This window comes from Ornithorhynchus anatinus, chromosome 1 (genome assembly GCF_004115215.2).
Source record: "Ornithorhynchus anatinus isolate Pmale09 chromosome 1, mOrnAna1.pri.v4, whole genome shotgun sequence".
Classification (NCBI taxonomy): domain Eukaryota; kingdom Metazoa; phylum Chordata; class Mammalia; order Monotremata; family Ornithorhynchidae; genus Ornithorhynchus; species Ornithorhynchus anatinus.
This window is the reverse complement of record NC_041728.1, coordinates 19,454,361-19,479,193: the sequence shown is the minus strand read 5'-3', so window position 1 is coordinate 19,479,193 and position 24,833 is coordinate 19,454,361. Positions and strand designations below refer to the sequence as shown.

General features: G+C 43.6%; 1 protein-coding gene across 5 annotated transcripts in view; it reads left to right on the top strand.

Moving 5' to 3' along the window:
* The window catches only part of XRCC4 (X-ray repair cross complementing 4), a 245,006-nt gene that overhangs the window by 47,947 nt on the left and 172,226 nt on the right, over positions 1 to 24,833 (top strand). For all 5 annotated transcript variants that reach the window (XM_029060796.2, XM_029060782.2, XM_029060774.2 and 2 more), the window contains exon 3: positions 9,542 to 9,717. In XM_029060796.2, coding sequence (XP_028916629.1) covers positions 9,542 to 9,717 — 176 coding nt within the window. The remainder of the gene's footprint in view (positions 1 to 9,541; positions 9,718 to 24,833) is intronic.

Genomic DNA, 24,833 nt, shown 5'->3' with positions numbered 1-24,833 from the left:
GGGAGAGGTGGTTTTTGAGGTTTTTCTTTTCCTTACGATATTCCTAAAAGATCATCCATTATCTTTTGTGGGAAAACAATTTGTTAGTTAATGCAGGAAGCAAGTTATAGCTTTCAGCATTCAGAGGAACAACTTCAATATCATATGTTTTGCAGGAAATCAAGGCATATCATGAAAGTGAGGCTCTGGGCAGTTCATTTTTCTGAATTGCATATCGTGTTTCAGGAAGCAGGGCTAAGAACACATCGAAAACAAGAAAGAAATGTTAAAAGAAGCGATTTGGAAAGCTCAAAGTAATCTGCGATTTTAAAGAGGAGAACATTCTACGATCCAGATGATCTGCCAACCTAATTTTAAAAGCTGCAAAATATAAGCATACAGTGCCCATTAACTTATTTCAAATTACATTAATGAACAATAATAATTAGGAAGGTGATACTGGGTCTTTTGAAGGGGGAAATTTAGAGAGTATGGAGGTGTCTCTGCATATAAAGAATCTTTGACTCAGTGGCATGCTTTAAGCCTTCTCTGTGCACTTCTTTAGTAATTCCAAGTGTAACTTCACTCATCCTGCTTTCCATGATTCTCACATCTCCATACACTGCTAGACTAGAACTAAGAAGCATTAAAGAAAATAGAGGCTGTGGAGGCAGGAGGCTTTTCACTGGAACTCTGAGGAGTGCTTAGAAATATACGCTTCAGGTTCTAGTTCTCAGATGCAATTTATGCCACTACCCCCTGGTCACCTCCATATATCATCCTTTTTTTCCCATCTTTCATTTACCTGCTGAGGTGATTCAATAGGTTGTGTTTTCTTTATCAGAGACAAACATCCAGACTATCTGGTTAAAGAAGCAACTAATACTAATGAGCTCTTTTTATCAAGCTGACATTAGCAGGTGGTTTATACATCAACCCCAGGCATCGAGGCGCCATCTGCTCATTAACTCATGGGACTTGGAAGTCTTAAATCACCGCCTTTAGGTTTGATTCCTACAATAAGACCATCAGGAAGGAAGGTGTTATTTCACTGTTATAACTCTTCATGGAGTTCAAGGAGTAATGTGCTTCATTTCGCATGTATGGCCATAACTACATGCCTAGATAGGAACTCACATGTATTCTCTAACACTTCCTTTCTCACCACCCCTTTCTCCTTTTCTCCTTCCTTTCCTCTCCAATCTCTTCTCCTCATTTGCTTCCCCCCGCTTTTTATTTCATCAAGAAAGCCATCATTTTGCTGTCCTTTCTCTTTGCCCTTTCTATAATAATGTTAATGATGATAATAATAGTGATATTTATTAAGCATTCATTCATTCCATCAATTGTATTTATTGAGGGCTTACTGTGTGCAGAGCACTATACTAAGCACTTGGAAAGTATAATACAGCAACAGATAGAGACAATCCCTACCCAACAACTGGCTCACAGTCTATAAGGAGGAGACAGACCACAGAACAAAACCAAACAAGTAGGCAGGCATCAATAGTCTCAAAATAGATAAGTATTGAGAGTATTTACACATCATTAATACAATAAATAGAGTAATAAATATGTACACTTACTATGCACCAAGAACTATTCAAAGATAACCAGTACAGACACAAACTCTGTTCCAGTTCTTGTCAACAGGAAGGGAGAAGATGTATGTATTTAATCCTAATTTAGCAGAGAAGAAAACTGAGGCATTGAGAAGTTAGGTGACTTTCCCTCCAGGTTATGCGGCAGGCAGATGGTAGAGCCGGGATTAGAACCCAGGTCCTCTGACTCCCAGGCCCTTCCTGTTTCCCTGAGATAATACCACTTCCCTCTAGTAATAATAATAATGGTAGTAATTATGGCATTTGTTAAGCACTTACTTTGTGCCAGGCACTATACTAAGCAGAGGGGTAGATACAAGTAAATCGTGTTGGACCCAGCCCCTGTCCCACATGAGACTCACAGTCTCAATCCCCATTTTACAGATGAGGGAACTGAAGTCCAGAGAAGTTAAATGACTTGCTCATGGTCACATAGCAGACAAGTGGTGGAGCTGGGATTAGAACTCATGACCTTCTGACTCCCAGGCCCGTGCTCTATCCACTACACCACCTCGCTTTTCCTCTTCCCATTTCTTCTTCTTTCTCCCTCTCTTTGAAGTCTGAGATAGAAAAGGGGAAGTGTTGAGGCCTGTTCCCTTACCCATTTCTTCCTTTTGGGTCTCACAATTTTCACAATTTATTTTCTGGGATAGTGGAAGGAAAGAATCAAACATTAGCACGAGTAGTATTTATACAACAATTAGGAAATACAAAGCAAAGACTGTACACGTTCCCTGCCCACAAGGAATTTACACTCTAACTGGGGAGACCGACAGAAAACTATTTACATATCAAACTACGAAGGTAAAAACCTCATCGTCAAATTGAAGGAACATATATACAAAAGTACCGAGAATGGTACGCTAGTGCTAGAGATTGCTGTTGGATTTATATGAATTAGAGTGCTGGGAATTAATCGGGGAAGGATTTTTGAGAAAAGCGCTCCGCTCACAGTAATTGCTGAAGCATTATTGATTGAAAGAGAACAAGATGGGAAGTAAGCACGTGAAGAGACCACCAGATATGTAGGATGGAGTGAATTGAAGAATTTTTGCTTAATGTGAAGAGACATGGGAAGACGATAGAGGGTTTTGAGGAGTGTCCCTAGTGACTCTTGGAGACGATGATGTGTATAGCGGTGTATGATATAGAGAAGCACTGCCTAGTGGAAAAAGCCCAGGCCTGAGAGTCAGAGTACTTGGGTTCTAATCCTGGCTCTACCATTTGCCTACTGTATAATCTGGGGCATCACCTAATTTCTCTGTGCCTCTGTTCCCTCCTCTGTAAAATGGGTATTCATTTTACATCATTCAGTTCACTGATCATTCAGTTCAGTTCCCTCCTCAAACTGTGAGCCCCATGTAGGACTGTGTCTGACTGGATTAATCTGTACTTACCTCTGTGGTTAGAACAGTGTTTGACACATAGCAAGCATGTAACAAATACCATTTTTTTTTAAAAAGCGGAATAAGGAGCAAATAGAGGCAGGGAGACCTGGGAGGAGTCTGATGCAGTAATCTAGCTGTGGCATGACCAGAGTTTATAACAGTGTGGTAGCTTTTTAGATGGAGATGAAAGATCGAATGATACTAATAAGAATGATAACAATAGTGTTATTTAAGTAGTTCAGTCTACCACGTGCTCTACTAGATTCAGTGTATGCGGATTGGATTCAGCCTAAGCAGGAGGGGAACAGGTATTGAATCCCCATTTTACAAATGAAACTGAGGCACAGAGAAGTTAAGTGACTTGACCAAAGCCACAGAGTAGAGCTATTGGAGCAAATCCAGGAGATGTTGTGTCAGAAGAATTGGCAGGATTTGGCAGTAGATTGAATATGAGACATGAAAGACGGTGAAGAATTGAGGATGACACTGAATTTGCAGGTTTCTGGGACAGGGAAGATGATGCTGTTATTGACAAAATGGGATAACATGAATAGAAGCATTTATTAATCTATGGCAGTATATTATTAGAAGAGTATAGTGCTTTTAAATTTAAAAAGCACTTTATTAAATTGTAATCTTTGCAATCTGATAATATTAGTCCGTTTTTCGAGAAAAAAATGTGGCTGCTTGTACTCTGTGTTGCATAAAATGACACCAAAGTGACATTTCCAGTGATATATGGGGAGTTTCTCCAAGTAGACAGGAATCTCTCTGCTTCAGTTCACTTTCGAGAAACATAATCCATTACTATCTTACTCCTGATGACAGCTGTTTAAAGGACCATTAGCTGGACTTGATGCAGTCTGGATGTACCATTTGTTAGAGTGACCTTAGATTTGTTTTGTTGGAAACATATGTCATTTCATCCATTTTTATCAAGTTGGTGATTAATAGTTGAGTTGGATTTTGGAGTATGGGTCGATCAGCCAAAGCTCTATGAATCCTTTCTTTGAGACATTATGACCTGTAATACTTTAAAGTTGTTGTTGTTCGCGAGCTCCTCCTCTGCTTCCCACCCCCTAACTGTGGGTGTCCCTCAAGGCTCAGTTCTGAGTCCCCTTCTATTCTCCATCTACACCCACTCCCTTGGAGAACTCATTCACTCCCATGACTTCAACTACCACCTCTATGCGGATTAGACCCAAATCTACATCTCCAGCCCTGATCTTTTCCCCCCTCTGCAGTCTTGTAGTTTCTCTTGCCTTTGAGACATCACTTGGTGGATGCCCTCCCATCACCTCAAGCTTAACATGTCCAAAACAGAGCTCCTTATCTTCCCACCCAAACCCTGTCCCCCCCCGACTTTCCTATCGAGAAGCAGCATCGCTCAGTGGAAAGAGCATGGGCTTGGGAGCCAGAGGTCATGGGTTTGAATCCCGGCTCCGCCGCTTGTCAGCTGTGTGACTGTGGGCAAGTCACTTAACTTCTCTGTGCCTCAGTTCCCCCATCTGTAAAATGGGGGTTAGAACTGTGAGCCTCACGTGGGACAACCTGATTTCCCTTTATCTACCCCAGCGCGTAGAACAGTGCTCTGCACATAGTAAGCGCTTAACGAATACCAACATTATCATCACGGTAGACGGCCCCACCATCCTTTCAGTCTCACAGACCTGTAACCTTGGCATTATCCTTGACTCCTCTCTCTCATTCAACCCACATGTTCAATCCATCACTAAATCCTGTCGATCCCACCTTCACAACACTGCTAAAATCTGCCCTTTCTTCTCTATCCAAATTGCTCCCACATTAATACAGTCACTCATCCTATCCTGCCTGGATTACTGCATCAGCCTCCTTGCTGACCTTCCAGCCTCTTGTCTCGCCCCACTTCAGTCCATACTTCACGCTGCTGCCCGGATCATTTTTCTACAGAAACGTTCAGAACGTCACCCCGTTCTTCAAAAAGCTCCAGTGGTTCCCTCAGCTTCACCTCTGCTTCACACAAAGACTCCTCACCATTTTGAAAGCACTGCACCAGCTTGCCCACTCCTACCTCACCTCGCTACTCTCCTTCTACAACCCAGCCCGCACACTTCATTCCTCTAATACCAACCTTCTCACTGTGCCTCGATCTCACCTGTCTTGCCGTGGACTCCTGGCCCACATCCTACCTCTGGCCTGGAACACCCTCCTTTCTCAAATCTGCACAACTTCAAAGCCTTATTGAAGGCACATCTCCTCCAAGACACCTTCCCAGACTAAGCTCTCCCCGCTTTTCCTCATCTCCCAATCCCTTCTGTGTCGCTCCGCCTTGTTCCCTTTGTTCTTTCCCCTCCCAGCCCCACAGCACTTATGTATACATCTGTAATTTATTTATTTGAATTGATGTCTGTTTCCCCCATCTAGACTGTGAATTCCTTGTAGGCGGGGAATGTGTCTATTGTTGAACTTTCTCAAGTGCTTAGTAAGTGCTCAATAAATACGATTGAATGACCGAATAAATACAGTAAATGGGAAGGTGACATTCAGTTCTTCATTTTGAAGTCCAACCCAACAGTCAAACCACTGGTCAAGTCTTATTCATAATCCAAACCATCCATTATTTTGGCATTGCCGTTTATCCTGGTAGTATCATTAATGTGACTCTTACCAAGATTTAGCATTTCTCAAAGTAGTGGCTCACTTTCTAGCACAGAGAAACCTAAAAAGGTGCTTTTTTGTCTTGTTTGCATTTATTTATATTAATATCTGTCTCCCCCTTTCGACTGTAAGCTCTATGTGGACTGGGAATGTGTCTGTTAACTGTTATATTGTACTCTCCCAAGAGCTTAGTAGACTGCCTTGCACACTCAATAAATACAATCGAATGAATGAATTGTATGGATAATCTAAGATAGTGTTCTTGCTATTTTTATCAGAAGTTATCGAGCACTTCTTCTTTAACCGTAAAAGCTGGTATTTGTTGAGTTGAGAGCAGAGCCAAAATGGAAGATTTGGAGAGGCGGGGCAGGGCCTGACAGATTCATTCATTCAGTCATATTTATTAAGCACTTACAGTGTGCAGAAAACTCAGCGTGGCTCAGTGGAAAGTGCCTGGACTTGGGAGTCAGAGGTTGTGGGTTCTGATCCCAGCTCTGCCGCTTGCCAGTTCTGTGACTTTGGGCAAGTCACTTAACTTCTCTGGGCCTCAGGAATCTCATCTGTAAAATGGGGATTAAGACTGTGAGCCCCATGTGGGACAACCTGATCACCTTGTATCCCCCCCAGCGCTTAGAACAGTGCTTTGCACTAAGTGCTTACCAAATACCACTATTATTATTATTATTATTACTAACTGCTTGGGATAGTCCAGTACAACAATAAACAGTGACATTCCCTGCCCACAGATGTCCAGATAGCTTTGAAGTGGTGCCCCACATCCCCAGGACAGGGACACTCATATTTATGTCTCTGAGGTTTACTTTTGAACCCAGGGATTTCAAGCTGTTTGCTCTGATAACAGAGACCCAGTGTTCCAGGAAAAGAAATTCACGCAATGCCTTTCTTTGCAAAATTTTCACATTTGATATTGGTCGTGATCACTTCCCAGATAGATAAGGAGCAGTCACCCTTTTCCCATTTGACAGAGGACACTGAAATCCTTAGAGAAGTTGTTGTAAAAGCTCATGGTAAACAATAATCTTACACAATTTTTTTTCAATTTATTTGAAATGGTATTAGAAGCATGAGCAGGCTCAGGGACAGCTCTTCAATATCTTTAATTTAGCATTCTGCTTAGAGGCAATTGATTGTATTTATTGATCACCTACTGTGTGCAGAGTACTGAACTAAGCGCTTGGGCGAATATGCTATACCAGAGTTGGTAGACATGTTCCCTGCCCACAGCGAGCTCGCACTCAAGAGGAATAACTAAGAAATTGGTTTCTGTGGGTGGTATTCTAGGTGGGTGGTAGATGTCTCTGCAGGTTGAGATGCTACCTTTCCACGGAGGCATCTCTGCCCTATTAGCTTTCCCTCCCCCACCCCACCCCCAATTCCCCTATCACTTCACTTGCTCTCTCCCCGCAGGGTAAAAAAACTTGGGAAACAAGGCTCTTCACTCTTTCTGCCACTTTTGAGGAATTACATTTTGTTGATTGCCAAATGCATTTATGGATGTCATGTCCGTTCTCCTGCCCTCTGCTCTTCCCCCTTCCCCGCCCCACAGCACTTGTGCATATTTGTATATATTATTTATTACTCCATTTATTTTGTTAATGATGTGTATACATCTATGATTCTATTTATCTTGATGATATTGACTCCAGACTACTTGTTTTGTTCTGTTTTGTTGTCTGTCTCCCCCATTTAGTCTGTGAGCCCATTGTTGGGCAGGGTTTGTCTCTATCTTTTGCCAAATTGTACATTCCAAGAGCTTAATACAGTGCTCTGCACATAGTAAGTGCTCAATAAATATGATTGAGTGAATGAATGTATATAGAACATAAATCATATGCTGCTCTTACTTGCTCCATTCATTCTCCCTCCCATCCCCACTGCCCATATGTATATATCTGTAATTTATTTATTATATCTATTCATTTATTTACATTAATGTCTGTCTCCTCTTCTAGACTGTGAGTTCACTGTGGGCAGGAATGCGTCTGATTGTTATTGTGCTCTCTCAAGCACTTAATACAGTGTCTTGCACACAGTACACTCTCAATAAATACAATCCTGTGAAAGAATGAACGTATGGCATATGTGTCATGTCTTTATGGCGTAAATGCCATAAAAGCATCCACACAGACAGATCCCTCTCCCCTACCTTCCCCAGCTAAATGTCTCACATGAATGGTGGAAGGCAGCCGCAAGCAAGAGCTGGCATAGGAAGGGTAGGCAGGGAGCGCAGCTTGGAAGAACGGAGGGGAGAAATGGTTTGGGGCCAAGGGGAGATCCAGCTTCCTTGCCTTCCAAGGGGAGACTTGTCTAGAGAGAAAAGCTTCCCTCTACCCCTCAACCTAGACTGAAGAAGCAGCATGGCCCAGTGCACAGAGCGTGGACCTAGGAGTCGGAAGGACGTGGATTCTAATCCTGGGTCTACCACGTGTCTACTGTGTGACCTTGGACAAGTCACTTAACTTCTCTGTGCCTATTACGCCATCTGAAAAATGGGGAGCCCCATGTGAGCCCCATGTGGGACAGGGACCGTGTCCAACTCGATTACCTTGTATCTTGCCCTGTGCTTATTACGGTGCCAGGTACATAGTAAGCGCTTAACAAATACTCCAATCAGGTCCTTGTTGCCTCCTGGTCATTCTAACCCTGGTGGATTCTCTTGCCGGCCCCGGCCCATTGTTGGGTAGGGATTGTCAAATTGTTGCCGACAATTTGTTGCCGAATTGTACTTTTCAAGTGCTCTTTACACAGTAAGTGCTCAATAAATATGATTGAATGAATGAATAAAACATCTTGATAATAATAATAATGGCATTTGTTAAGCGCTTACTGTGTGCAAAGCACTGTTCTAAGCACTGGGGGGGATACAAGGTCATCAGGTTGTCCCACGTGGGGCTCACAGTTTTAACCCCCATTTTACAGATGAGGTAACTGAGGCCCAGAGAAGTTAAGTGACTTGCCCAAAGTCACACAGCTGACAAGCGGCGGAGCCGGGATTAGAGCCCATGACCTCTGACTCCCAAACCCGGGCTCTTTTCACTGAGCCACACTGCTTCTCCTAAAGATCTTCCTGATAACCAAACAACATCTTTCCTAACAATCAGGCAGTGGTCTTTGAATGCTTACTGTGTGCAGATCACTGAACTAAACATTTGGGAGAGTACACTAGAGTATTAGTTTATTTTGGTTTGATTTTATTTATGGTATTTGTTAAGCACTTAAGCCTGGCACTGTACCAACCTCTGGGTTTGATACAAGTTTATCAGGTTGGACAGAGTCCCTGTCCCACATGGAGCTCATGGGACTCACAGACTTACTCTCCATTTTGCAGTTGAGGTAACTGAGGCGCCGAGAAGTTAAACGACTTGCGCAAGGTCACTCAGCCGACGAGTGGTGGAGATGGGATTAGAATCCAGGTCCTTTTGACTCCCAGACCCTCTAGGCCATGCTGCTTCTCGGAGTAGGGTCGACGCAATCTCCGTCCTCATTGAGATTCCTGGGTTAAAGTTGTGTGCATACAAATTCAAATGCTGTTCAATGAAAGTATGAATTAGAAACAAAATAATCTGCCTATATTGAATAGAGATTAATTTAGGTTAGAGGTGTATATTTCTGAATGATTTGTCTTCTGGGAAGTTATTTATTATTCTCTTCATTTGAGTAGATTCTATTATTCTTATAGATACGTGGTTTGGAACAGACAAGTTAATTCTCCCAAATCAGTCGTATTTTTTGAGCATTTACTATATGCAGAGCACTCTACTAAGCTCTTTGGGGTGTACGGTATAATAAAGTCGGTAGAGACATTCCCTGTCCTCAAGAAGCTTACAGTCTAGAGCTCCAAGGAGCTTCAGTCTTACATTATTAGGAATTCATTTCCAGATTCTATAATAGACTTTAAATTTTCTTCCATAGTGTCTGAAGTGGATATTTCCAGAGAAGCTGAGGACATGGCAATGGAAAAGGAGAAGTACATGGACGAACTGAGAAAAGCGCTGGTTCAGGAAGAAGGTTCAGCTGACACGTACAACTTCGACTTTTGTAAAGAGAGTGGTCATTTCTTCTATGAGAAGAGCCTGAGGGACGTTTCGGTAAGTACGGATTTCCCATAGTACCTATAGTAAACTGAGCTCCGGTGCTGAACCGAGAATAAATTGTGCTCTGTGTGGAAAACAAGAGGCACAGTGCCGTCAGAGCACATCCATCCCAGATAAACTTTGGCAACTGCTGATTTCCACAAGGAGGCCGACTATGTTTTACCTATTTCATTAGACCAATAAACTTTCAAAATTACTTATATGGCGTATTTGGTCAATGATTTTGGTAATCTAATGACTGGTGAGAGAGCCTCCTTTCGGTAATATTTTCTTACATTTTATCGCTAGGAGTTCACATATTATAAGCAGTATGTTTTTGTAATAATGTATGTATTGTAGTTGCATATTAAAGAATTCTGTTTTAGTTTAAAGGCTTCGTCTAATATTTACCGTATTTCCTGTGGCGCAAGCTTTGTTTCTGAAGTTTTACTTAAACGCTCCAGCTTGTATTCATGAGACAGGACTGTCAAGCTTTATGGATTCAGTACTCTGGCATGCAAACGAATTATTATCTCGATGTCTTGGCAACTGCCTGGATTCTTTGGTCACGGCCTCACCTTATATCTTTCTATTTAATGTATACTTTGACTTCCCCGAGAAAAGAGTTGGCTTGTCTCAAGTGGTTTTGAGGTGAATCCTGATTCGTTCGGTAGATCTACAGCCAATTAATTTATCTGACCTTTATGGATCTAGTTATTCCCACTGGGAGGAAAATCTATTCGAAAGGGAAAATAATGCTCGCAATGTTCTCTACTTGATTCAAGTAAGTCTAGATGTTTTTGCTTCACTTGTCCCTGGAAGGGGCAAGGAGCTCAAAACCGCATCTCTGTGGCAGAGAGGCCTATCCCGAGGAACTCGTAGCTGGGGGGTTCAGGAAACCTGGCTTCTAGTAGTCACTGAAGCAGGATAATAATAATAATAATAATGTTGGTATTTGTTAAGCGCTTACTATGTGCAGAGCACTGTTCTAAGCGCTGGGGTAGATACAGGGTAATCAGGTTGTCCCACGTGAGGCTCACAGTTAACCCCCATTTTACAGATGAGGTAACTGAGGCACAGAGAAGTGAAATGACTTGCCCAAAGTCACACAGCTGACAAGTGGCAGAACCGGGATTCGAACTCATGACCTCTGACTCCCAAACCTGGGCTCTTTCCGCTGAGCCATGCTGCTTCTCTTAGCCACACTGCTTCTCTTAGGATCTGAGCTGAAGGTGCCCGAGTGGAGAGTGGAAGGAGGAAGGGAGAGAGGGATTGGGAAGAGGAGGAGTGTGGGAATTAGGAATAATAATAATAATTATAGTATTTGTTAAGCGCTTACTATGTGCCAAACACTGTTCTAAGTGCTGGGGTAGTTATAAGGTAATCAGGTTGTCCCATGTGGGGCTCACAGTCTTAATCCCCATTTTACTGATGAGATAACTGAGGCCCAGAGAAGTGAAGTGAGTTGTCGAGGTTCACACAGCAGGCATGTGGCAGAGCCGGGATTAGAACCCAGGTCCTCTGACTCCCAGGCCTGTGCTCTATTCATTAAACCACACTAGCTCTGTGTCCATGAGCAAGTAAATTTCCTAATGCACAAGTTTTTTCTTGAGGAATGTAATCATCTCTCTCTAACCTCACATTGTTATGAGAATAAAATAGGGTTATATAGGAAAACTGCATCCAACTTCTTAAAAAGGAGTATACACGGTATTGTCAGTTTTATATTGGAAAAACTGCGGCATTTCCTAGATGGCGATGATGATCTCCCAAGATGTTTTCAGAGTGCCAAAGGTAAAATATGTGGAAACCAACCCAGGTGCTATGAGCTCTTCTAATAAGGAATAGTCTTCAGGAAAACAGTTTCTACTGAACTCAGTTGGTGTGGATGGCCCTTGCATTGATTCTTCCAGTGATATATTAGTCATGTTTAAAATGGTAAAAAAAAAAAAAAAAAAGGTAAAACTGTTCACATTATATGCATCAATGTAGGAGATATTTTGTAATGGGTCAAAAACCCCTTCATATTGGTCTAATCATCGCTTTATTTAGCCATTTAGGACTTACGTTACTCATCTTACTAATTTTTATGAAAAATAAGGTAAGCTAAAGGAGATTAGACGAAGTCGTTTCAAAAACAGCCAAGAAAATTGTATATCGATGCCATCTGTCTTTGCGGTTTGGGGGAATCTGCAATCAAAAGACTGTTTCCTGAAGAAATATGAAAATTGGAGTGAAGTCTGCCCTGTGTTAATGGTCCATGCTTTCACTCTGCCAAACCTTTTGTCATCCTTTTAATGATTTTCAGGTTTGTAGTAACATGGGTTGAAAATTTATTTTGGTACAGAACTGCTGCACAGAGAGTCTATTGCCTCTTATTCCCTCAAGAAGTTCATTCAAGCTCATCTGCCATTTTTATATCGGAAAAACTGCACAGTATCTGTCTTGAGTAGATAAGGGCTGTCAAACAAATATCCCAGAGTTATCTTACTTTGTCAGGTAAAAGAATACACCTTGGTACCATTGCTGCTTTATACTCTTAAGAAAACAATCTCATTATTGGCAAAGTTTTGTCTTTTGGTAGGTCATTTCCTGTTTTTCATATACATTTTAGTCTTTCTTAATTGGATGGTAAGCCCGTTTCTCAATATATTACAATTTTTGGTGTGTGCCTTTGAGAAAGATGTTTTGTCATTAGGAAAGTGTAAGCTTTTTTCTAAATTTAAGGGAGGTATCTTCACCAGATTATATTTGCTTTCAGGTGTTTTTTAGTTCACTAAAACAGTGTTTTGTTATTCAGTCGAATGAATGAATAAATGAATGAATTTATACCCAAAAAGAGCTTTATTTACTTTGGCAAGATTAAACTTCTGATTTTCAGGTGTTGAGCATTTGTAGGTTGCTTTCTGAGAAAAATGGTAGGGATTTGAATTCACTTGGTTAGAACAAGAGATTCCATGTCTTTTACAGAATTTAGATTGGCATTTGAAATGGCATTAGTCAATCTTTTGGGGGCTGGCTTCAACTCTGAATGCACACATTTAAATACTCCCAGCTTATCTATATTAGGCATCTGTAGCTCATATTTGGCAGAACAATGTGCGTGACAAAAATTTTGCAGGATGGCTTTTCGTGCTTTTGCCTGTGTAATCAGTAATAGACTCTCAAGAGTACAACATTTGGAGGAATTACAGCAAGAATAAGTATACATTTGTAAATGTACTATATTTGGGAAACCACAGCAGATACTTTAACTGGAGGCCTGGAGGAAATCATGCCAACAGAGTTTCTAGTTGGCTTATGTTTAAATTCATCACCCTTTTCCAAAAGCAAAGCATGATGTTCTGTTCCTTTCCTGCATTTCCTACTCTCCCTCTCGAGTTTTCAGTGTGTGCTCTTTGCAGTTAGTTATTAAAACAGAGTCCTAGGTTGCTTATAGACTATTCAGTAAATGATATTTTCCTTTCAGTGTTAATAATCCATTTTTCAGACTTACATGGAGTCACTATCTATAAATGAGACCCCGAGGGTAAATTACACACCCATTAAGGTCTCTTCACTTTAATTTAGTTCTATAGCATTTGGTTTAGTTTCCAGAGATATAGGGCACCAAAACAGTTGATATATAGTGTACCTTCGTGTTTCACCTCCTCACGATATAGGAAAAGTTCACCTTCCCATTTCAGGTATCAGGCTTCTTTTGGCAATAATAATAATGATGACATTTGTTAAATGCTTACAATCAATCAATCAATACTATTTATTGAGCTCCTGCTATGTGCAGAACATTGTACTAAGAGAGTACAATACAACAAAGTTGGTAGATATGTTCCCTACCTACAAGGAGTTTACTATTTACTGTACTAAGCACTGCGTAGATACACGAGTCGTCTACACTCGCTGCCTAGAATTCCTTAACTCCCATTCTCTCCTGGACCCCCTCCAATCTGGCTTCCGTCCCCTCCACTCTACCGAGACTGCTCTCTCTAAGGTCACCCACGACCTCCTTCTTGCCAAATCCAATGGCTCCTACTCTATCTTAATCCTCCTTGACCTCTCAGCTGCCTTTGACACTGTCAACCATCCCCTTCTCCTCTACACCTTATCTCACCTTGGCTTCATGGACTCGGTCCTCTCCTGGTTCTCTTATCTCTCTGGCCGGTCATTCTCGGTCTCCTTCGTGGGGTCCTCCTCCCCCTCCCATCCTCTAACTGTTGGGGTTCCTCAAGGGTCAGTTCTTAACCCTCTTCTGTTCTCCATATACACTCACTCCCTCGGTGAACTCATCTGCTCTCACGCGTTCAACTATCATCTCTATGCAGATGACACACAGATCTACATCTCTGCCTCTGTCCTCTCCCCCTCCCTTCAGGCTCGTATCTCCTCCTGCCTCCAAGACGTCTCTACCTGGATGTCTGCCCGCCGCCTAAAACTCAGCATGTCCAAAACTGAGCTCCTCATCTTCCCTCCCAAGCCCTGTCCTCTTCCTGACTTCCCTATCACCGTGAATGGTACGACCATCCTTCCCGTCTCTCAGACCTGCGACCTCGGTGTCATCTTTGACTCGGCTCTCTCATTCACCCCACACATCCAATCCGTCACCAAAACCTGCCGGTCTCACCTTTATAATATCGCCAAGATCCTCCCTTTCCTGTCCACCCAAACGGCTATCTTACTGGTACGGGCTCTCATAATTTCCCGGCTGGATTACTGTGTCAGCCTGCTCTCTGATCTCCCTTCCTCCTGTCTCTCCCCTCTCCAGTCTATTCTTCACTCCGCTGCCCGGCTCATCTTCCTGCAGAAACGCTCTGGGCATGTCTCTCCCCTTCTTAAAAACCTCCAGTGGTTGCCTATCAACCTCTGCACGAAACAAAAACTTCTCACTCTAGGCTTCAAGGCTGTCCATGACCTTGCCCCCTCCTACCTCTCCTCCCTTCTCTCTTTCTACTTCCCACCCTGCACGCTCCGCTTCTCTGCTGCCCACCTCCTCACCGTCCCCCGTTCCCGCCTATCCCGCCGTTAACCTCCCGCAGTCCTGGAATGCCCTCCCACCTCACCTCCACCAAACTAATTCTCTTCCCCTCTTCAAAACCCTACTTAGAGCTCACCTCCTCCAAGAGGTCTTCCAAGACTGAGCTCCCCCTTTTCGTTCTGCTCCCTCTGCTCCCCTTCTATCCCGTCCCCTTCACCTCCCTTCAGCTAAGCTCTCTTTTCCCCCTCTTTCCCTCTGCTCTCCCCTTCTCCCTTCCCCTCCCCTCAGCACTGAACTCATCCACTCAACTGTATATATTTTCATTACCCTATTTCTTTTGTTAATGAGATGTACATCACCTTGATTCTCTTTATTTGCTGTTGTTTTATTGAGATGTTCATCCCCTTGATTCTATTTATTGCTATTGTTTTTGTCTGTCTTTCTCCCCCGATTAGACTGTAAGCCTGTCAAAGGGCAGGGACTGTCTCTATCTGTTACCGATTTGTACATTCCAAGCGCTTAGTACAGTGCTCTGCACATAGTAAGTGCTCAATAAATACTATTGAATGAATGAATGAATGAACAGGATAATCAGGTTGGACTCAGTCCCTCCCCCTCAGAGGGCTCACAGTCTAAGTGAAAAGGAGAAGAGGTATTGCATCCCCATTCAACAAGTAAGGGAACATGCAAATATTTAAAATACTTTTCTAAATTCTCTTTATTATTGATCAGTTTCTAAATAGCCGAGACAACTGGAACGCCCTCCTTAATATATGACAGACCACCGCTCTCCCCCCACTTTCTCCACTTTCAAAACCTTATTAAAATCACATGTTCAACAAGAGGCCTTCCCCCACTAAACCTTTATCTCCCCTATTCTTTCTCCCTTCTGTGTCATCTCTGCACTTGGCTCTATACCCTTTAAGCACTGATATTTATCCCACCCTCTCCCCCTGCGCACTTACATACAAATCCATAATTTACTTTAATGTCTGTCTCCCCTGCTGCCAGTCTTTTTCCTCTCCAGAAAGAGACTTCGCTCAGCTATTTAGATCACTTCTCTAAGACATCTTTTTGCATATCTCTCCATTCCTCAAAACCTTCCAATTTTTGCCCACCCATCTCTGCACCAAACAGAAACTCCTCACCGTAGGCTTTAAGCTTCTCAATCAGTTCATCCCCACTACTTTTTCTAATGGCATTCGAGTGCTTACTATGTGCCAGGCACTGTACTAAGCACTGGAGTAGATACAGGCTAATCAGGTGGGCACAGTGTGTGTCCCAAGTGGGGCTTACAGTTTTAATCCCTCTTTTACAGATGAGGTAATGGAGGCACAGAAATGTTGGGTGACCTGCCCATGATCACACAGCGGAGAAGTGGCTGAAGCGGGATTAGAACCCAGGTACTTTCACTGCCAGGCCCACAGTCTTTCCACTAGGCCATGCTGCTTCTAATAATGTTGGTATTTGTTAAGCAGTTACTATGTGCAGAGCACTGTTCTAAGCGCTGGAATAGATACAGGGTAATCAGGTTGTCCCACGTGAGGCTCACAGTTAATCCCCATTTTATAGATGAGGTAACTGAGGCACAGAGAAGTGAAGTGACTTTCCCACCGTCACCCAGCTGACCAATGGCAGAGCCAGGATTCGAACCCATGACCTCTGACTCCCAAGCCTGGGCTCTTTCCACTGAGTCGCATTGCTTCTCTAGACTGTAAGTTCATTGTGGGCAAGGGATGTGTCTTGTTTATTGTTGTATTGTACAGTGCTCTGCACACAGTAAGCGCTCAATAAATACTATTGAATGAATGAACTTATCCTTATTCTCCACCTCTCTACTTTCCTCACTCCTCTTCAACTATAACCTCAGCTGCGTGCTTCACTTTCCATTTAAACCGCATTCTCTTCTCTCTTGCCATTGACCTCTTGCTCATTCCCTCTCTTCTGCCTGGAACTCCCTTCCAGTTCACATCCTTCAGATCACTGCTTTCCCCATTCATTCAGTAGTATTTATTGAGTGCTTCCTATGTGCAGAGCACTGTACTAAGCGCTTGGAATGTACACTTGGGCAAGAGGTAGAGACAATCTCTGCCCGATAATGGGCTCCCCCATCTTCAAGGCCCTTCTTAAAGCATGCTTTATCTGATTTCTCTCTCTTCTCCCCACCCTCCATATTCCACTTAAGCACTATCATGTCACCTAAGCATTGGGTACTAAACCCTCAACCTTCCGCCGTAAGATATATGTAGATATCTTTAAACTCTGAGCTTCCCCCTTCCTGAAACTTATTTTACATGTCTTCCCCTCTAGATTGCAAACTCCTTGAGGGCAGGGAGCATGTCTACCAACCATATTGTAATTTCTCTTGCAATAAGTACAGTAGTGTGCGCAGAGTAAGTTCTCAACAAATGCAGTCGATTGATTATCGATGCAGCTGTGTAGCTGTCCACTGCTGGGGATTCCACCTAGGGTGTGCCTTCGGCATCGAGGATGAATATTATTGTGCCTGGTCTGCTTGGAGACCACATGCTGGCATTGTGGGTGTCTCTCTAATGCTATTGCCGGAAATTCTCATCTTCGCTTTCCACGGTCAGGTTGCCTTCTTGCCCCGAGGGACAGAAGGGATCTGAATGGTGGGCATGATGGCCCTTTTTTCCCCTCTCCAAAAGAGAGATCCCCAAAGTGTAGCTTTGGGCTCTAAGCCTATGAGAAATTGGGTGGGTGTGAGTTCCTTTAAAATGCTGGCCACAGGACCTGGAACTAGGAAATTTGGGCAATTATTTTTTCCAGGACAGGAATCGGGCAGTTCTTTAAAAAGACTCTGTCTAAATTTGTGTTTTCCTAGCTAAGTGTTACTTCCCTAAGGTTGCTTACTGATATTGCTTTACCACCTGATATGCTACATTTGCCTCTGCCTCATTTACTTTGTTCTGTTGAAATGCTTCAGGAAAACCAAACAAAAGGTTCTGTGCTGTTGAATATCTACCATGACATCCATTTGCTAGTGAGCTTTGTGATCTCTCGTGGTTTTGGCCTCATGTGTACCTTCCTTCCCATTACTATGTTACATGTTCCCAAGGCCCTAATATGATTTTTCTGCCCATAGTAGATGCCCAATAAATGCTGATAATGATGATAAACACATTCGAATTCCTGTTAATGCAGGTGATGAAAAACCTCATAAGAATAAATATCAGTGGTCACATCAGTCAATCCATAGTATATAATGAATGCTTACTGTGTGTGTGGATCAGTATACTAAGTGCTTGGGAGAATCCTAAACAATAGAGTTGGTAAATATTTTCCCTGGCCAAAAGGAGCTCACAATTTTCAGGGGGAGACAAACATAATAAATCATGGATATGTGCCTGGGGCCCGCATTTACGGAGCTTATCAAGTGCTTAAAGGGTACAACCAAAGAAAAAGAATCTAGATCAGGGACAGAGAAGTGAAGGGAAAAGTTTCTTGAAGAGCTGCCCTGATCTTTTCACAACGCCTTATTTGTTTAAGGCTAACAGTGAGCAGAGTGCTGTATTAAATGCTAGTAAATAATACACAGGTGAGAAATGAGCAAGGTGCTCACCCCTCGGGATGCTCACTATCCAAAAATAGGGGACTGGCAAAAGACACGTCAGGAGAGATGAAATATATCTCTGACAAGTTAAAATCAAAAACAAACTCAGTAGGGTACTGAGAAGCAGCATGTCCTAGTGGAAAGAGCATGGGCCTGGGAGTCAAAGGACGCGGATTCTAACAATGATAATAATAATAATGTTGGTATTTAATGTTGGTATTTGTTAAGCGCTTACTATGTGCCGAGCACTGTTCTAAGCGCTGGGGTAGACATAGGGGAATCAGGTTGTCCCACGTGGGGCTCACAGTCTTAACCCCCATTTTACAGGTGAGGGAACTGAGGCACAGAGAAGTTAAGTGACTTGCCCACAGTCACACAGCCGACAAGTGGCAGAGCTGGGATTCGAACTCATGAGCCCTGACTCCAAAGCCCGTGCTCTTTCCACTGAGCCACGCTGCTTCTCTATAATGGTATTTATTAAATGCTTACTATATGCCAGGCACTGTACTAAGTGCTGGGGTGAATACAAGCAAATTGGGTTGTAAGAAGCCCCTGTCCCATGTGGGGCTCATAGTCTAGATCCCCATTTTACAGATGAGGAAACTGAGGCACAGAGAAGTGAAGTGATTTACCTAAGGTCACACCACAGACAAGCAGCAGAGATGGGATTAGGACCCATGACCTTCTGACTCCCAGGCCTGTGCTGGATCCACTACGCCAGAAATCCTGACTCTGCCAATTGGGCAAATCACTTAACTTTTCTGTGGCTCAGTTTCCTCATCCGTAAACTGGGGATTAAATACCTGATCTCCATCCCACATAGACGGTGAAGCCCATGTGGGACAGGGATTTAGTTCTATCTAACTAGCTGATATTTATCCCAACACGTAGAACAATGCTTGACTCATACATAATAAGTGCTTAACAAATACCACCGTTAATTACTGTGATTAGAGGAGCAGAATTGCGGGCTCCTTGTGGCTCAGAGTCCAGTTCAGAGCCCATTAGTAAGGGCTTAATAAGTACAATTGATCGATCTGGCTTCAGTGTACAGAACCAGCATTACCACCACCTACCAGCCCCTGCCTCTAGCCACTGTGGAGCCCCTAAATCGGCAATCCCACGGGTCCATTTCTAAAGAAAAAGGATTCTCTGTTGCCACCATTTTACCAGGTGTTGGTGATGCTGCAGTGATTCTGTCCAGAACCATGTCACGTCTTTCCCCTCGTCATCATTTAGGCCATATTAATCACACAATAGCATTTGCGAAATACAAAAACCCCTTCGAGGTGGAAAGCCGATGGATCTTCCAGAGAGTTTTCCGAGGTGAAACTAAGCAAAAGGAAATTTAGACTGAATCTTGCGGAAACATTTTTAACGGTGTGATTTATTTAACCTAAATAATTTGCCAGGAGACCGAAAGTCCTTCCAAGCGAGATTGGACGAGGCAGGGGAAACCTTCAGTAAGCAATGATCGGGCACTGGCAGAAGGCTCGCCTGTATGACCTAATAGCTACTTTTCACCTCTAATTTCCGTAGTTCTCTGCAGGGAAGCCCTTCGGGCGGTGATGCGTGATCTTTCCCGTCCAACGTGAAGGAAATAATAAGCAGATCGTAAAATGTGCCGTCGGTGGGAGGGATGCTGCCGGAATGGGTCTCTCATTTGGAGGTTGCTGCAGGAAGCCGGCCAGATGGTTCCCTTTGTTTAGGGTGACCCTTGAATGGTAGGGAGTCAAAAGCAACCTGTGCTCTCTACCACCCTGGAGCGTTGGAAACTCCAACTGTCTGTAGGCGACTCCCCTCTCCTGGACGTAACAATCAATGAAAGTATGCCCCGCCACTTAAAAGGAAGACTAAAACCATGTGGGCAACCTCTCACTTGGGGGTGAGTTTAGAATCTCTTAAACTGAGGCTTATTGGGTAGTGGGCGAGGCTCTGGGACACTCGAAACCGGCAGGCTGGCACCCTTCCCAGGAACTGGGAAAGGAAGCGTGAGAGGGCTGAGTGGAAGCTCCGTTTCTTCCGCGCTCAGTGCAGCTCTGGGATTTCTTTACTAGCCTGAGGTAGTCCCCGCTCAACATCCACCTGGTCTCAATCCCTCCCGGGCCAACAGAGACGTCAGGCCTGTGAGAAGGATCCTGGTGCCCTCCTGCCGTGTTCCCCCGGAAAGCTCATTTTCTTCCCTTGAAGCCCCTATATTGGACAGTGGAGGTTTTCAACCTTTTTTCAAAAACGTTTTACTAAAGTGCAAAAACAGAACCTAACCTGAAGGTGGCTTTGGAGGGGGAGTCAAGGAAAACAGTGGATTTGGGGGCAGAAGGAGCAAACACAGAATTGCTGGGAAGCGATCGGTGGTAACCAAAGCTGAATGTGTTGGGAAAGAAAGTGGAATGTGCTTTTCATCTCCCCCATTCCCCTTTATTCTTCCAAATGAAGAATACAGCACCAGACTGTCAACAGTTTCCATCACTAGCTCTTCACTTCATTTCAGACATATGACCAGTGATAGCAGCATGGCTTATTGGATAGAACGTGGGCCTGGGAGTCAGAAGGTCATGGGTTCTAATCCTGGCTCTGTCACTTGTCGGCTGCGCGGCCTTGGGCAAGTCACTGAACTTCTCGGTGCCTCAGTTACCTCCTCTGTAAAATGGGAATTAAGATTGTGAGCCCTATGCAGGACAGGGACTGTGTCCGACCTGATTTCTAGTACCCATCCCAGCACTTAGCACAGTGCCTGGCCCATGGAGAGGCAGCGTGGCTCAGTGGAAAGAGCACGGGCTTTGGAGTCAGGGCTCATGAGTTCGAATCCCAGCTCTGCCACTTGTCGGCTGTGTGACCGTGGGCAAGTCACTTAACTTCTCTGTGCCTCAGTTCCCTCATCTGCAAAATGGGGGTTAAGACTGTGAGCCCCACGTGGGACAACCTGATTCCCCTGTCTACCCCAGCGCTTAGAACAGTGCTCGGCACATAATAAGCGCTTAACAAATACCAACATTATTATTATTATAGTAAGTGCTTAATAAACACCACAAAAATTATTATTATTATTACTATCATCCACTACCTCGATGCTATTTGATGTCCTCAGTAATGGGGAGGTTTCCTTAAAAAAAATCATTTCTAAAATGGTATCACAATATTCTGTGGGGTCCATATTCATTATCAAAGCATTTATTTAGTGCCTGTGTAGGCACAGCACTGTACCAAGTCTATAGTATGTATTAATGATGGTATTAAGTGTTTACTATGTGCCAAGCGCTGTGCTAAGCTGTCAGATAGTTACAAATCCCCAACCCATATGGGGCTCACTATCTAAAAGGTGGAGAGAGTAGGTTTCATTCCCATTTCACAAATGAGGAAACAGAGAGGTTAAGTGACTTTCTTATGGTCTCACAGCAGGCCGTGGAATATTTCCTGCTTTTGATCGGGTTGATTTGTCATTTCAAGGAAATTGCACGACCACTTAAACTTCCAATAATTGCTAGTTTTGCTGTCTTACATCGTAGTTGGTTCAGTTAGGAAATTGAGTTTTTCATGTTATTTATAATTCACCATTTTTTTGAAAAACAAAAAAAAATCTGTCCTGCAGATGTTGGGTCCTTTACTAATGGTTTAATTGTTAGTCAGTTTTGAAAGTAAGTAGTATAATGCACTCAAACCCCAAGAGACTTCATTAAATGCCTGTCAGTTTTAAATATAATTATGGCTGTTTTCTTTGACAGTCTTTTGAAGCAGTGATCAAAGAAGTTGCACTTTGGTTTGTTCCAATGTCTTAAAATATTTAGTTTCTACCCAGCCTGCAATAATAGCTGTTCAAATCAGATGGAACAGGGAACTCCGTTGTTACTGTCTTATGCTGTCGAGTCGCGTACCTATGCTTTAGCTTTAGGTCTCGGGGTTTCTCTACAGGATAGTGCCCTTCCGCTAGAGGTTTTAGGGTTATGGGGGCAAAGTAGGCCAAGTCACATTAAAATCACAATTGGTTTGGTAGACAGTGGTACTTATGTGTCAAGCCAGCTGCAACAGGAAAATAGGCCACACACACACACAGTAAGGAGCTATTGAGGCTTGGCCAGCTAAACTGCTGCCTCCTAAACAAACAGCATCTCAGAGTCAGTGATTTAGTGCTTGATCTAAGTAGGTGACCACTTGGAAGTAAATCTCTCCAAGTGTTTTTGCTGGTGAGAGGGCAATATATGTGCGCACACATAAAATTCCTTGACTGATCGCTTTTCAAAACAAGTAATTTAGCTGATTAAATAGGACTTGATAAGCACAGATAAACAGACTTAATATTTTCTCGATGTTAATGTAGTCGGTTATCAAGAAATAAATATAGGCCCAGGGGTAATTCCTAGGAAGCTTCCCCTAACAACTATAATAATTCTTCATGTGATATTTTGTATTGGGCAAATGGGAGTCTTCGAATTATATTTCCTCTAGCTTTATGTTGCCGTTTGGTCCTCCTTATTGAGGTTACCGATCGTAATTATAATTTAGGAAATCATATCTCAAATCAAGATCCGTCTGATTTAAAGCATACACTTTAAGAAAAACATGTCACAGTGAGTTGAGGGCAGAAAGCGGGACTGGAAGCTGTAGTATGCCAAAAGTTTCCCAAATAATGATTTGCTAGATTAAGGTTTGAGTAGTTATTTAGGGTCAGGTTTGAAGGTATTCTGTTTAGATTTCAAGGGTCACTAGGAGTTCAGATCGTTTCCCAGGCAATTTAACTAACCACTCAATTAAAAAAATGAATCCTACTCTAAGATTGAAACGATGCTTTTGTAGATCTCTGAAAATATAACCTACATTGATAACTTATTTATTCCTAACTACCTAATTGAGAGACCACATTGTGTGTGCCCCATTTTTTGTGGGCACAAACTTGATTGTCTTGTATCTGCCCCAGTTCCACGTACAGTGGTACGCACATAGTAAGCACTTAACGGATACAACTGTGATGTCTAGTTCCTGTAATAAACATCATCATATTCTACTATTTCAGAAGATGTAGTAAAACTATTTTTTTCTTAACTCATTTTAGGTTTATAAATTGGTGGTACATGTGCTCTTTATCATGCAGCCGATAGTCCTCCCAAAGCTGTTCAATCGAGGATTTCTTGGATGTGCTTTCGAAGTTTCAGGAATTCTGTCCCATCCCGATGCATGGAAAGCAGTGTGGCCTAGTAGAAAGAGCACGGGCCTAGGAATCAGAGGACCTGGGTTCTAATGCTGACTCTGCCACATCTGCTGGGTCACCTTGCCTATTCATTCATTCATTCATTCATTCAATAGTATTTATTGAGCGCTTACTATGTGCAGAGCACTGTACTAAGCGCTTGGGATGAACAAGTCGGCAACAGATAGAGACAGTCCCTGCCGTTTGACGGGCTTACGGTCTAATCGGGGGAGACGGACAGACAAGAACAATGGCACTAAACAGCGTCAAGGGGAAGAACATCTCGTAAAAACAATGGCAACTAAATAGAATCAAGGCGATGTACAATTCATTAACAAAATAAATAGGATAACGAAAATATATACAGTTGAGCGGACGAGTACAGTGCTGTGGGGATGGGAAGGGAGAGGTGGAGGAGCAGAGGGAAAAGGGGAAAATGAGGCTTTAGCTGCGGAGAGGTAAAGGGGGGATGGCAGAGGGAGTAGAGGGGGAAGAGGAGCTCAGTCTGGGAAGGCCTCTTGGAGGAGGTGATTTTTAAGTAGGGTTTTGAAGAGGGAAAGAGAATCAGTTTGGCGGAGGTGAGGAGGGAGGGCGTTCCAGGACCGCGGGAGGACGTGACCCAGGGGTCGACGGCAGGATAGGCGAGACCGAGGGATGGTGAGGAGGTGGGCGGCAGAGGAGCAGAGCGTGCGGGGTGGGCGGTAGAAAGAGAGAAGGGAGGAGAGGTAGGAAGGGGCAAGGTGATGGAGAGCCTTGAAGCCTAGAGTGAGGAGTTTTTGTTTGGAGCGGAGGTCGATAGGCAACCACTGGAGTTGTTTAAGAAGGGGAGTGACATGCCCAGATCGTTTCTGCAGGAAGATGAGCCGGGCAGCGGAGTGAAGAATAGACCGGAGCGGGGCGAGAGAGGAGGAAGGGAGGTCAGAGAGAAGGCTGACACAGTAGTCTAGCCGGGATATAATGAGAGCCCGCAATAGTAAGGTAGCCGTTTGGGTGGAGAGGAAAGGGCGGATCTTGGCGATATTGTAGAGGTGAAACCGGCAGGTCTTGGTAACGGATAGGATGTGTGGGGTGAACGAGAGGGACGAGTCAAGGATGACACCGAGATTGCGGGCCTGCGGGACGGGAAGGATGGTCGTGCCATCCACGGTGATTGGGAAGTCTGGGAGCGGACCGGGCTTGGGAGGGAAGATGAGGAGCTCAGTCTTGCTCATGTTGAGTTTTAGGTGGCGGGCAGACATCCAGGTGGAGACGTCCCGGAGGCAGGAGGAGATGCGAGCCTGAAGGGAGGGGGAGAGGACAGGGGCGGAGATGTAGATCTGCGTGTCATCTGCGTAGAGATGGTAGTCAAAGCCGTGAGAGCGGATGAGTTCACCGAGGGAGTGAGTGTAAATGGAGAACAGAAG